The 13,853-nt window shown below is 35.3% G+C and overlaps 2 protein-coding genes across 2 annotated transcripts; both read left to right on the forward strand.

Moving 5' to 3' along the window:
• The first annotated feature begins 308 nt into the window (after positions 1-308).
• On the forward strand, positions 309-6,908 carry LOC110787881 (plastidic ATP/ADP-transporter). The gene is made up of 5 exons (XM_021992517.2): positions 309-1,549; positions 2,994-3,248; positions 4,085-4,228; positions 4,322-4,669; positions 6,201-6,908. The coding sequence occupies exons 1-5, from the start codon at positions 764-766 to the stop codon at positions 6,558-6,560; spliced, it is 1,893 nt and encodes a 630-aa protein (XP_021848209.1). The 5' UTR covers positions 309-763; the 3' UTR covers positions 6,561-6,908.
• A 2,751-nt stretch (positions 6,909-9,659) lies between these two features.
• On the forward strand, positions 9,660-12,881 carry LOC110787880 (root phototropism protein 3). Its single transcript, XM_021992516.2, has 2 exons — positions 9,660-10,442; positions 12,176-12,881. The coding sequence occupies exons 1-2, from the start codon at positions 9,714-9,716 to the stop codon at positions 12,689-12,691; spliced, it is 1,245 nt and encodes a 414-aa protein (XP_021848208.2). The 5' UTR covers positions 9,660-9,713; the 3' UTR covers positions 12,692-12,881.
• Positions 12,882-13,853: the final 972 nt, after the last annotated feature.

Genomic DNA, 13,853 nt, shown 5'->3' on the forward strand with positions numbered 1-13,853 from the left:
GTATTTGAACCACTTATATATTTTCCTTATTCTAAATTCGTAAATTCTCACAAAAAAAAAACAATACAAATAAAAGAAATTCTTTATTTTCTTAAAAAATATTTAATATAAAAATGAAAAAAATTCTTATGACTATTTCTTACTTATACTTCATAAATGTTCAATTTTATCTCCTAAATGTATGTAACTGCATACCTCAGATTTCTCATCTCAAATCACGTAAAAATTGCCCCAACCTCATAAAAGTAAACACTTGACACATTTACCACAATATAAGTATAAGAGTCATTAATCTAACACATTAATCACATTATTAGTGAAAAAAATTATGAAACCTTTCTAAATCAATCAGACTGACAATTCTGCAAAGATTTTTCTGCTGCTGCCCTCATAAATCTGTCATATCTTTGTCCTATGTTTCTAATTTCAATTTTCCTACATTTCTAAAAACCCAATTTTCAGCTGAGGGTTTTGCCTTGTCCATTTCATTTCCATTTTCCCCACTATAAAGTTTCCCAATTTAATTCACCAACCCCATATTCTTTCTGAGAAGGCTTTCAAAATCTTCTCAGCCACCTTATCACCCTATCTCTTCAAAAACCAAAATAATCTTTTTTCTTCATTTTTACAGAGTTTCTTTGAATTTTTTTTATCTAGGTTTCTCTTCATTCGAGTTGGGTTTTTTTTTAACTAAAAATTCAGTTTTTTTGCAATTTTTCAAGTGATTTTGTAGAGTAAGAAAAGGGGTAGGGAGAGAGAGGAAATGGAGGCTGTTCTACAAACAAAGGGCCTTCTATCTCTACCTTCGAACCCCAAATTAAGGGTATTAAGATCACCACAGAGTAGTCTAATTAGACAAAGAATTAACACCCCAAATGCCCTTAAACCTAATCCCCTTCAAGGATTTTCAATTTCCTCAAATGGGTACCAAAAATTTCATGGGGTTGTGTCAAATTCAAAAGGGTTTGGCCAGAATTTGAGGAATTTTCCGATTTGCAAGGCCGAGGCTGCCGCTGCCGCTAATGGTGGTGATGTGCAGCCCTCATATGGTGGTGAGGCTGCAGCCCCAAAGTTTCTGGGCATAGAATTAGCCACCTATAAGAAGATTATCCCACTTGGGTTAATGTTCTTTTGTATCCTATTTAATTACACAATTTTGAGGGATACAAAGGATGTGTTGGTTGTAACAGCAAAAGGGTCTAGTGCTGAGATTATCCCGTTTCTGAAAACTTGGGTCAATTTGCCTATGGCAATTGGTTTTATGGTGTTGTACACTAAATTGGCTGATGTTTTGCCTAGGAAGGCACTGTTTTATACAGTGATGCTTCCTTTCATTGCTTTCTTTGGGGCTTTTGGGTTTGTTTTGTACCCTATGAGCAATTATTTCCACCCTACAGCACTTGCTGATAAGCTTCTTGGCGTGCTCGGACCGAGGTTTCTCGGTCCACTTGCTATTCTGAGGATCTGGAGTTTCTGTTTGTTTTATGTCATGGCTGAGCTTTGGGGGAGTGTGGTCGTTTCTGTGCTCTTTTGGGGGTTTGCCAATCAGGTGATTATTCTACTGAATTGAATTTTATTGTAGTGTATTAGTAGTGTAGTAAATTGATTAATACTGCTTTTTTTTATGCCATCTTATGTAGATTCTGATTCTGGTGTTATTGTTCTGCAACTTTGATTCTAGGGTGGTGAATGATTAGTTCAACTTTGATTTTACTGGGTGGTGTTCCATTGGTTTTAGTCCTGATATTCATTCCTTGTTCTTGTTTGATATAGTGTTCAATAATTTAGGAATAAACAATTAAGTTGTTTGGGTAGATAATCTTGATTTGTTGTGTGAAGCTCCAATTGTTGGAAAATTTCCTCAATCTTGATGTGTTTCAGTTTCACAATATTGTTTTTGCTCTTGGTTGACTAATGTAATTGAGTGGTGTACTTATCATGCTTGTTTTAGGATTTTTTTTGTATTATTTGGATGTAAATACTTTAATGATTGTGACTCATATTTTTTCTGTTGGGTCAAATCTATTGTGGATTCTTATGGTGGAAAGAATTGAGTATGCCTTTTGTGTAAGAATGTGAGACCTGAGACGACCGAAAGTTATCTCAGTACAAGGTCAGTAGGTCACCCCAAATTATAAAGTCATAACAATTGCACAATTAATTATATGAGACCGTTTCATACAAGATTCTGTTGTATTTTAGTACTCATGTCATGTAGGGGAAAATGGCACTGTGATTGTTTAGAGTTTAAAGTGTGAGACCTGAGACGACCGAAAGTTATATCAGTATAAGGTCAGTAGGTCACCCAAATTTTAAAAAGTCATAACAATTGCACAATTAATTATATGAGACTGTTTCATACAAGATTCTGTTGTATTTTAGTACTCATGTCATGTAGGGGAAAATGGCACTGTGATTGTTTAGAGTTTAGACTGTTTCTGATTCGTGATTCACGGTTACTATGCCTCAGACTCTGTGCTGGTAGAATACGGAGCTGCACTTTTGTACTCTGCTTGTCTTCTTGATGTTGAGTTTTTTTTGGGTCCTAAATCTTCTCTATTCTTGAAATAATTTTCTACTTATAAAATACGAGTTGCTTCTTTAAAACAAAACTTCTTTGCTTGAAGGTAGCAATTTCTCTTATGATGATTTTATTAGGATTTGGATTTTCTCACTTTCTGATTGAGACTCTAACAATATGAGATTGATATGAGACATTGGGACCTGGGTGCAACAGTTTTCTCCTCCGTGAATTATACAGTTTGGTTAAATGGAACTTTGACTTTGCCGTTTCTTTTACTAAAAAAAATGGAGTTTTAGCATCCACCATCAAGTTGTTTCCTTTTTTCCTTCTGTGATAAGACCACTTTGAACATCAATTTGAGAACTCATTGTTTTTTTGTTATTGATCAAGAATGAGGGTAGCGTTCTTTCCTAAATTTAATCAAATATATACCTACAAAAATTCTTACATGCTTTATTGTCATTTGCAGATCACTACAATCGATGAAGCTAAGAGATTTTATCCTCTGTTTGGGCTAGGAGCTAATGTCGCCCTCATTTTCTCTGGACGAACAGTGAAATATTTCTCTAAACTCAGGCAAAACTTGGGGCCTGGTGTTGATGGTTGGGCTGTCTCTCTTAAGGGAATGATGAGCATTGTGGTAATGATGGGCCTTGCTATTTGTGGTATTTACTGGTGGGTGAATACATATGTACCGCTTCCTGCCCGCAGCCAGAAGAAGAAGGTAAGAAATTTCAATGAGTAATAATCAATAAAGCAGACACATCCCATCTATATTATATATTAAAAGGCGTTTATAAAAAAGTTTACGTGACACGTTGCGTTCTGCTTATGAGTTGTTCGCTCCACGTAATCTTTATATACATTAAAAGAATGACAAACATGGTTTGCGTAAGGTTTGAACCCTTGATCTTGAGTTTAAACAATATAACCTTTACCACTAAGCTAATAGATGTTTCATCTTATCATTTAAAAAAAAAATGTTAATGTTATTAATATAGTAACTCGGGGCAGCGTCCGGGCCCAAAAACTAGTTTATAAATCAAAACTTGTCCTATTAAGTAGTAGAGCAGACACCTGCTGTTATAAATCAAACTTGTCATAAACAATCTATTTTCAATGCTTGCTATTTTGTTTGATGCCAGTAGTTTCACTTTCATGGTCAATAAATCAGATTGATCACTAAGATTTGAGTTTGAACTTTATTGGCCTTTCTTTCTTTGCTGGTGCACCTAGTTTCTGTTCTTGGACTCCCAAAATTAGTTTTCCCCAACTATATTCAGCGGTTGCAATTAGTTAGTTTTGTAATTTGGTGTTCATGCTGATTTTTTTTCTAACTAAAAAGAAATAGGATTATTAATATTTGTGGGTATTTTCTTTAGTGGTCTAGCATAACTGTTGCATCTATTATCTGTACTGGGGTGTCTCGAATCAAAATGATCAACATACAATAGAACAAATGCTATTCTTTTATTGACCTTGATACTTTGTTAGCTCATAAGGATGGATGGAAAGAGATAATTGATTCTAATGTAAGTTTATCATGCCAAAACTAAACAGGAGAAGGTCAAAATGGGAACAATGGAGAGCCTAAAATTCTTGGTGTCGCAAAAGTACATTAGGGATCTTGCTACCGTTGTCGTTGCTTATGGTATCAGTATTAACCTTGTTGAAGTTACATGGAAGTCAAAGCTTAAAGCTCAGGTAAGAAATCCATCTACAGTTGACATCTTTGATCTGATTTTTTTACTGTGCTATCAGTAACAGTAACTGAGCTCTCAATACTGAATGATGCAGTTCCCAAGCCCAAATGAATATTCTGCTTTCATGGGTGATTTCTCAACGGCAACTGGGATAATGACCTTCGCTATGATGCTTGCTAGCCAGTTCATATTTGACAAGTTTGGTTGGGGAGTTGCTGCCGCCATTACACCAACAGTTCTTCTTGTAACAGGAGTTGGTTTCTTCTCATTGATATTGTTTGGTGGTTCACTTGCACCAGTAATTGGATCATTGGGGTTGACTCCACTTCTAGCAGCAGTTTATGTAGGTGCATTGCAAAATATTTTCAGCAAGAGTGCGAAGTACAGTTTGTTTGATCCTTGCAAAGAAATGGCCTACATTCCATTGGACGAGGACACTAAGGTTTGTTCTGCTATTTTTCATATTTAACTACCTACTTTGTGATTCAGTTCTTTTATTGTTTCGTGAACTGAGTGTGGGTCAGAGAGAGGGAGTTCCTAGATCTGAATTCAGAAATGCAGGCAGCAAAATTTCACGCCTTTTTCAAAAGAGGTGTTACATGAACAGAAATGGAAACGGTAATAGACGGGCGGGGAAGAGAGAAAGCTTCGATGTTCGGGGTAGTTAAGCATTTAAGCAGGAAAAGTAAAGGAGAGATGGACAGACTAACTCCGTTTGGTAGGGTGTAAAACGTTTTCATGGAAAACGACTTTCCCCCTTTAAATCATTTTTACGTTGTTTGGTTTGACAAAGGATTGAAAACAAATTTCCATAACTCACTCAAAGGTGGAAAAACCTTTTCCATTTGAAAGGGAGGGAAACCACTTTTCCACCTTTTCTCCCTCTCCTTTCTCCTCAATCTTCTCCCTTTTTCTTTTAAGGAACCAAGCAAAGGTAAACTAGTTTGGAATTGTGTTTTCCATGAAAAATCATTTTACACTGAAAACGGAGCCTACATCCCTTCCAACTTTCAGTTAAATCACTTGGAAGGCTTAAAAGGGGTTTGTAAGTTTTGGTTGTGCTTCACCCTTACCTCATCTCTTTCTTCTACTGTCTTCCCTTCTTTTCCATTTGCGTAGTTATGTGTTAAATATTGAAATATTGTCACGGGTCATGTTATGTAACTCTCTGTCTCTACCGCTCTGGACCTGGAATTTAACTTTATATTTAACCCTATTTTACCCGATCTCACATACTCGTGTTAGACTCAGTTTTCAGAGTGTTGGACTCGGCTATTATATGATAGTTTCCATATGTTGGTATATACCCATGTTTGAGTGTCAAAGATCAGACACAAAGTGAAATGAAGAGTGACAATAATACAGTCCCAACCTTCTGAAAGTAGAACAGATGCTCCATTACTCTACATTTGAAAGCTGTATTCCCTGATTCTTCATCAAGGGCAATTTTAGTAACACAAAACTGATAACCCTGTTTGGATGTAGGGAAGAGGAGCCTGAGAAAAGAAAATGAAGAATAATATTCTCTTGAGTCTTGATTACACAAAGACTGCCTATTTGTTTCAAAATTTACCAACCTCGGAAGGATTTGGTTGATTAGAAAGGGAAGGAAAATGGGTCCTTAGTATTCCCTTTTCTGTCCTTTTACTAACCCAACCTTAATTATCTCGCAACACATTGTGCAACTTTTTAGCTAACCCTTGTAGGATCTAGTATAAGGAGCATTAATACGTTTCCTCTACGTTTTTTGGTGGCTTTGCATTATAAAAGTTAGGGCTAGCAATCCCTGACCTGACCTGATAACCCGACCTGAAGTTACTAAGAGAAACACGAACCGAACCCGAATGACCTGAAATCGACCCAATTTGACCCATTTATCATATTTTGTAGTAATAATAAGTGATATACTATTTTCTGATGTTTTTTGACACAACCTGTATTCGACCCGAAAACTAACCCGAATGCATCTGCAGGTTAAAGGAAAGGCAGCAATCGATGTTGTTTGCAACCCACTTGGAAAATCAGGAGGAGCTCTAATCCAGCAGTTCATGATTCTAACCTTCGGATCACTAGCCAACTCAACTCCTTACCTCGGAGGAATCCTGTTAGTGATTGTAACCGCGTGGCTAGGAGCTGCCAGGTCATTGGACAAACAGTTCACCGCGTTGCGCAAGGAAGAAGACCTTGAAAAAGAGATGGAGAGAGCTTCTGTAAAGATCCCAATTGTGTCTGAGAACAGCGGCGAAAACGGTTCAATCAACACCGGGTCTGATTTGAATCCAGCGGTTGGTGACTTTCCGGGCAGCTCTTCTGAGAGGTTCAAGTCCCAGTAAGTAAGATAATAATAAATAATAATAATAAATTTATTATTAGCTTAATATTTCTGCTGACAAGCAGAAAACACAAGAAAAGAAGAAAGAATTTGTTTGGGTTATAGAATTTGTACTAGAATGCGAGGATCTGAAGTAATAATCCTACCAGCTGGAATTGCTGTGATTTGCCTGAAAGGGAGGTAAGAATGTTGCACTTGTTTGCTGCATTAGTAGGTAGGTAGATAGATTGGGCAATAGATGGTTAAAAACTTGCAAGTTCTAAATATGCTGGCTTTTCGCGACAGTGTAGAAGAAGATTTTTTGTTGTATTTCGATAAGTTGATAACAATATCCCGTTTTTCCCGTTCAGGATGAATGTCTACTTATGCTTTTTTTTTTTTTTTTATTATTATTAAAAATCTGGCTAGTTTTTGTGCATGTCATCAGTTCATGATACTGAAGGTGGGTTCATTATGGTTAAACCAATTTCGACGAAGGTCATGGTGATACTGCACCAAGTGGTCTAGCGTGCACATCAACGCTGGCAATTTCATTCAGTCGTTTTGTTCACGGTATTCCCATTTACGGTCAGAAACATATCGACCTAAGTTGACCCGACTAGAAACGAGTACTTCATATTTTTAGTCGGGTCAACTTAGGTCGATATGCTTTTGGGTCAATGCCAGGTCTTATGCGCGCCTAAAAGACGTTTGTCTGTTTGCTTCACGTATGTTAACACCTATTTTTATGCCCCTTATAAGATCTGTTAACATACGTAAAGCAAACAGGCCCATCAGGCCATAACCAACTCATCTCAGATGTCACCCTATGCTGACCCAAACAACCACTTGAGTTTTTTTTGTTTTTTTTTATTTTGGTAAATCCATTCACTACCTTTCAGCCGACGCCGCAACGGCAGGGCCCTAATTTTCAGCAGACACAAATATCGAGTCGAGCAACGGTAACGGGAACGACAAGACACCAATCACATTTTTCGACATCAACTTTTCTTTTCTCCTCTCCAATTCAAATCATAAGCTCTCATCTTCTCAGATACTTGAGCTTTTCCCCCTAATTTTGCTTTTAATTGCCGCCTCCTATTCCTAAATAGTGTAACTAATTTTTTAGTTATTTGGATCTACCAAATTAGTATGACTTTGGAAGTAATATTCAATGAATGACTATTATTATAAAAAAAATAAAAATAAAATAAAAAATAAACGACTCATTTTATATTTGATTTAGCCGAGGAAAGTAATAGCAAAATTGTATGAGCTTGAAAATATGTTGCATGGACATTCTTTGTAAGCTATTTTTTCTTTAATAAGTATTATGAATCTTCAATTGTACATTTAACCGATTTATTGTTTGCGCCATTTGTTGGATTTTTTTTGCCTTTTTATTGTCGATGTTATCTTTTTGCCAGCAGTTCAGACTTGTTAGCATTTATATGGCAATTCGTATTGGATTATTGTTTTAATTTCTTGATAACATTTATATGTCATTGACAAAATGAATGAACAATCTATGTTTTTGTGAAATTTGTGATATTATCATTCATATGAAAATTATAGCATTTGAGTAAACGAAATCAGGTACGCCATTAATAAACATATTGATAATGCATTTGTCTTCTTTATGTTCAAAAGAGGAAGTTCTTGTTTTAGAAGGGTCTTGGATTAGTAGTCATAATTTATTAGCTTATTATAGTGTTAAGGAAGTCTATTCGGATGCAATTTTTTTTGGTAAAAATCAAAGTAATGAACAATTAAAATCGAGTAATTTGGTATAGTTGGTAGATAATTTTCATTAAGACATTAAGGACATGGATTCGATCCATACCAGTTTGAGATTACACAATCTTTCATCATACTACTTCCTCTGTTTCTAAATGTTGTTTCCATTTTCATTTTGGCGTTCCTAAATGTTGTTCTCATTATAAATCTTTACTATGTTTAACCATTTTCTTTACCAAAATACCTTAATATCCCTTTCTAAATACCAAAAAATCTTAAGATTCTACCTATATTCTACCCTAAATTTTACCACCTTCCTCATACACCCACCATCCCTTATTTAATTCATTTACCATTCCTCATACACCACTTTAATAAAATATCTCTAATTTCCCTTATTTTTTTTTAATATTTTTTCTCCCCTCCAATCATTATTCTTACAATCAAATGACTCGTTACTCATATCTTCATACAAACCAATATTCTATTTTCTTAATTCTCACCCATATTCTTTAGGGGAACAACATTTAGGAACGGATGGAGTACATTGTAAGCAATCAAAGTTCTTTTATTGAATTGCTCATTAATTTGTAAGCTCCATATGAAAAATTGCTCCTTAATTAACAGGCGTTCTTGAAAGGTGGTGACTCCTTTATCCTTCCCTCCTTTTCAAAATTATATTTTATATAGTTAGATTGATTTACCGGTGAAAAATCCTAGTAAAACAACACCGTTATTCTTAAAAGAAAAAGAAAATAAAAGAACGAACCATTAATAAAAAGACTAAAAGAGATATTGGGTTATAGATTTATAGGGAGGTTCACGTGAATCCATCCATAATTAGACAGCAATAGAAAGTTTGGCGTTTGCAAATCATCCTTTTAGTCCCCACAAAATTTCATTGTCAAAGGTTTGGAATTTTAGGAAAAACATCCCTTTACATAATTTTTTGTGCAATAAATTTGTAATTTTACCCCCACAAAAGTTATGGGAAGAAAGAAAGAAAAGAATATAATGTGGTAAACAAACACTACCTAAGAAATAGCCTAAAAAAGAAGACAAATAACATTGATTGTAATATTCTCAATGTCGATGTCTTTTCTTATTAGTTAGTGTTCACAATATCATCCATGGACAAAAATCAACTCCGAGCAAAAAACCAAATCTAAGAAAAATAATAATGAATAACTCCTAGTTTAGAAAAGGACTTGAATTCTTATCTTTCTTAAGCTCTTCTTTATCACCCATTATCCCCACAATCGGACATTCCGAAAACACCCATGTCGAAAACACGTTATGGACCGTACTTTCGAAAAGGGCATTATAGTAAATTCACTCCTTACAAACTTGTATGATATATAGTCATCAATCATAAATCTTCTTTGAGTACATACTACTACTATATTAGTAACAAACACAAACTATAGTAGAGGCCAAAATGAATAGGGTCACCTTGTCGAAAACCTCTGCAGGCGGCAAGCCACCGCAATTGGCGGGGGAGCAATGGCTTGACGATGCTTGCATTCTTGACATGGATTACTTTGTCAAGACCCTAGCCGGTATCAAGTCCAAGGGGGTCCGACCCGACCTTATCGGGTCGATCATAGCCCACTACGCGTCTAAATGGGTCCCCGAACTATCCGAGACTAGGGATACCGGCCCGGTGCCCGACCCGTCAGCCTCACCGGAGACGACGGTGACGTCTGCATGGCGGAAGAAGCGGTTCTTCGTCGAAACACTAGCCGGGATCCTCCCACCGGAAAACGACGCCGTCCCATGTAACTTCCTACTTAGGCTACTAAGGGTGGCGAATATGGTAGGGGTTGAGTTAACCTACAAAGAAGAGCTAGAAAAGAGGGTTTCATGGCAATTAGATCAAGCTACATTGAAGGAGATAATGATACCTTCATTTAGCCATACTTGTAGTACGTTGCTTGATGTGGAGCTTGTAATGAGGTTAGTGGAGAGATTTATGGGGTTAGATGAAGGTGTTAGAGGTGGTGCGCCGCTAATTAAGGTGGCGAAGTTAGTGGATTGTTACTTGGCTGAGGTGGCGATGGACTCGAATTTGAGATTAGTGGAGTTTATTCAGCTTGCTGGTGCTCTTCCTCCTCATGCTAGAGCCATTGATGATGGACTCTACCGGGCTGTTGATACTTATCTCAAGGTAATCTTTCATGTCACAATGTAGGTCATGTTTGGTTAGAAGTTAGAAGTTGCATGTTTGTGGTTAGTTGGGTTGACTAACTGTTAGCTGTTAGATGTTTTTATTAGTTGGTTTAACTAACTAATTGAATTGAATTAGATGCATGTGTAAAAGTGTTTGGTAAATTAAGTGTTAAATGTTTAATATGTAAAATGATCATCAAGGACATTGAGGGACGGCTCAAAAAGAAAAACGGTGCGAGTATTAAGGGACGGAAGAAGTATTAGGGTTTAAACAAATAGTTTATTATGTTAATTACATGATAATAGTGATGCATAACCTATATGATTCCATCATCAGTAGATATTTGCATTCTCATTTGGTACTTAGTACTCTCCTGTTTCTAAATGCTTACAACAGTTTGACTGACACACTTGTCAAGATAGTAGCTTGTACTGTTACAAAAACATATTGCAAAATAACATTTGATATTTACGAAGTATATATTAGCTAAGAAAAAAAATTGGTTAAACTGAACGTATGAATAATGCAAAAAATCGAAATATTACAAGTATTCAGGAACGAAAAAAAGTAGTATATACAGTATGATATCTCAGTCATTGATAATAAAGACGCGTACTTAGGTACTAGTTAGGCAAATGATAGGCATGATTTAGTAAAGAATGATCTGTTATTGGATATATTATGGTTCGAAAAACGACAGAGAAATCAATCAGTAAAGTTCATGTGGAGTATTATGAATCAATTACTAGTTAGGGTATACCCTACAATTGAAAGCAGCAACACACAATTTTGTGGAGAGGGGGGTGGCAGAAGAGCCAAAACTATGCAACCCCCTTATTACTGTTACAGAATCTTGTCAGATTAATAAAAGATGCTAATTTTCTAGTACGTACGTAATTGTTTAGGAAGTAAATTTTGATATTAGGATATATATATATATATATATATATATATATATATATATTAGCAAATACTTATTCACATATCATGTAACAAAAATGGTAACGAAAATGGAAAAATTGGTACTCCGTATAAAATAAGAACAATGGTATATAGAATAATGGTGTTTTTATGTGAAAAATAGCATTTTTATGTGATACGAAATTACCATCATACCTCTGAAATAGCCAGATTGCCCACTGATATGTTTTTGCTTGCACATATTAGAGCCCGTTGTGCCAACCTCACTTTCTTACTATCTCAATTCCTGAAAGTTCTTTATAATGATATACATTTTAGGGGTGTGCAAAAATATCCGATTCGTTTGGCCCGATCCGAAAATTCGATGATCCGATCAACAATTTCGGGTATCCGATCCGATTTTAAGATTTTGGATATTTCGAATCGGATATCCGGAAAAAAAAATTCGGATTTTCAGATCGGATTCGGATAATATTTTTTTCATTTCGGATATCCGAAATATCCGAAATATTTCTATATTTCAAAAAATACAATAGAAAAATGCGATAATCCGATTCAAATTTTCGGATATCCGAACTGACTTTAAGGTTTCGGATCGGATATCCGATAAAATTTAGTTTAAAACGTGATTGTTTTTTTTAAAAAAAAAAATACGGATATTTTTCGGATTTTCGGATATCTGATCCAAAAAATCCGGATATCCGAAACTTTTGGATCGAATTCTGATCACATTTCCCCGATCCGAAAATGAACACCCCTAATACATTTAGTTTAAGAGTTTTTAATTATTGTTGTCGGTTAATTAACAGGCGCATTCTGGGGTAACGAAGCAAGAAAGGAAGCTTCTATGCAGATTAATCGACTGTCGAAAACTATCTCCAGAAGCATGCTTACATGCATCACAGAATGAACGATTGCCTGTAAGAGCAGTACTACAAGTCTTGTTTTCTGAACAGAACAAGATAACCCGACAGCTGGAATGGAGCGGCCCGTTATATACGGATAGAAGCCCAAACTCTAATAAAATAGACGGGTCGGGCCGATGCCACTCGAAAAGAGAGGTTTCAGCCCAACATATGGAGATCAAGAGGTTGAAGGAAGATGTTGTCAGACTTCAGAATCAGATAAACATGATGCAGAATCAGATTGAGAAAGTTGGTGAGAAGAAGAAAGGATTTTTTAGGTGGAAGAAAATTTTAATTCCTGGTTCAAGTACTAGTGTTGCAGATGTAGGAAAGAGGGATTTTGAGGAAGTTGGGTTTGGAAGGCATACCCCACTTACTAAGGGTAAGACCTCACATAGATGGAGGAAATCTCTTTCTTGATTAATTAATTCTTGTTTATTTTACACTCTATAAAGTATGTTTTTTTTTTTTATTTACTATATGTAATAAAATTTGTGTATGTAGTACTAGATTGTGAAATTTGAAGAATTTGTATGTCAATCAGAAAGCAAAGTGACATTACCTTACATGAAGTTTATGCATGCTTATTAACAACAAAGTTGTTATGCTATATATCAGTCTGAAAACTACTCACTTCGTTTCTTTTTGTTTATTACGTTTGGACTTTTGCACGTTTATTAACGTATAATAAAGATTCTTTTTTTTATTAAAAAAATAACTCCATGTAAAACATCAGTCCACTAATCATTACAATAACCAATAAGATTGTTTAGTTTATCAAAATGAACCAGTAATGGAAAAGCACGTAGATCGCTAACTTGAAATACTTGGAAAATTGTAAAAAAAATTAATGAGTTGAAAAAATTGGACCATTTAAAATTAAAAGTTGGCACAAAAAATGACAGTATAATAAATTTATGAAAAGAAAGATTCTCCCACGTAACAAATATTGTGAAACACCCTAAAAGGAATACGTAACAAACAAAAAGAAACGGAGGGAGTAATTGATAAAAAAAAAAAAAAATACATTCACACACAAATGAATATCTACCTTAACAAGGAAAAAGAAAGGTTGGAAATTAACAACACATGAACTTGTTTTTGGAGTTTCTCCGGCTCGTCTGTACTTTTAGTTCCTCCTCAAGAACCCTGTAATTTCTAGCTCATGCAATTGCAGAATTTATGCTTATCTATACTAATATATTAAAAGGCGTTTCTAATCAAGTATACATGTCACGTGTAACCGCTCTTGCATTACAAATATGACACATCATCAAGCCAGAAATATGTATTTTGCAATAAAAATGTTTTTAGCAAGATTTGAACTAGAGACCAAGTAGAACAAAATTAGATGTCAAACCATCTTAACCATTTATTAGTTGTGTATTATTAACTCACTAAAATATATTTAACTTACTTAGATTGATGCATGTTGGGTTGTGTTAATTAATATTTTATTTTTAAGATATAATTGTCAAATTTTACTACGAAATGATTATAAGACATGTGATGGTCAATAAGGATACACAACAATCTGCTAGACGGGCGAGTTATACGGTGATCCATTCTGCGGCAAGGTAGG

This window comes from Spinacia oleracea, chromosome 4, assembly GCF_020520425.1.
Source record: "Spinacia oleracea cultivar Varoflay chromosome 4, BTI_SOV_V1, whole genome shotgun sequence".
NCBI classification, from domain to species: Eukaryota; Viridiplantae; Streptophyta; class Magnoliopsida; order Caryophyllales; family Amaranthaceae; genus Spinacia; species Spinacia oleracea.

Bases quoted from the DNA above. Each gene is read 5' to 3' on its own strand.
- LOC110787881 (XM_021992517.2), top strand. From the start codon at position 764: ATGGAGGCTGTTCTACAAACAAAGGGCCTTCTATCTCTACCTTCGAAC. The intron at 3,249-4,084 runs GTAAGAAATTTC...AAAACTAAACAG, and splicing joins CCCGCAGCCAGAAGAAGAAG to GAGAAGGTCAAAATGGGAAC. The intron at 4,229-4,321 runs GTAAGAAATCCA...TGAATGATGCAG, and splicing joins AGTCAAAGCTTAAAGCTCAG to TTCCCAAGCCCAAATGAATA.
- LOC110787880 (XM_021992516.2), top strand. From the start codon at position 9,714: ATGAATAGGGTCACCTTGTCGAAAACCTCTGCAGGCGGCAAGCCACCG. The intron at 10,443-12,175 runs GTAATCTTTCAT...GTTAATTAACAG, and splicing joins CTGTTGATACTTATCTCAAG to GCGCATTCTGGGGTAACGAA.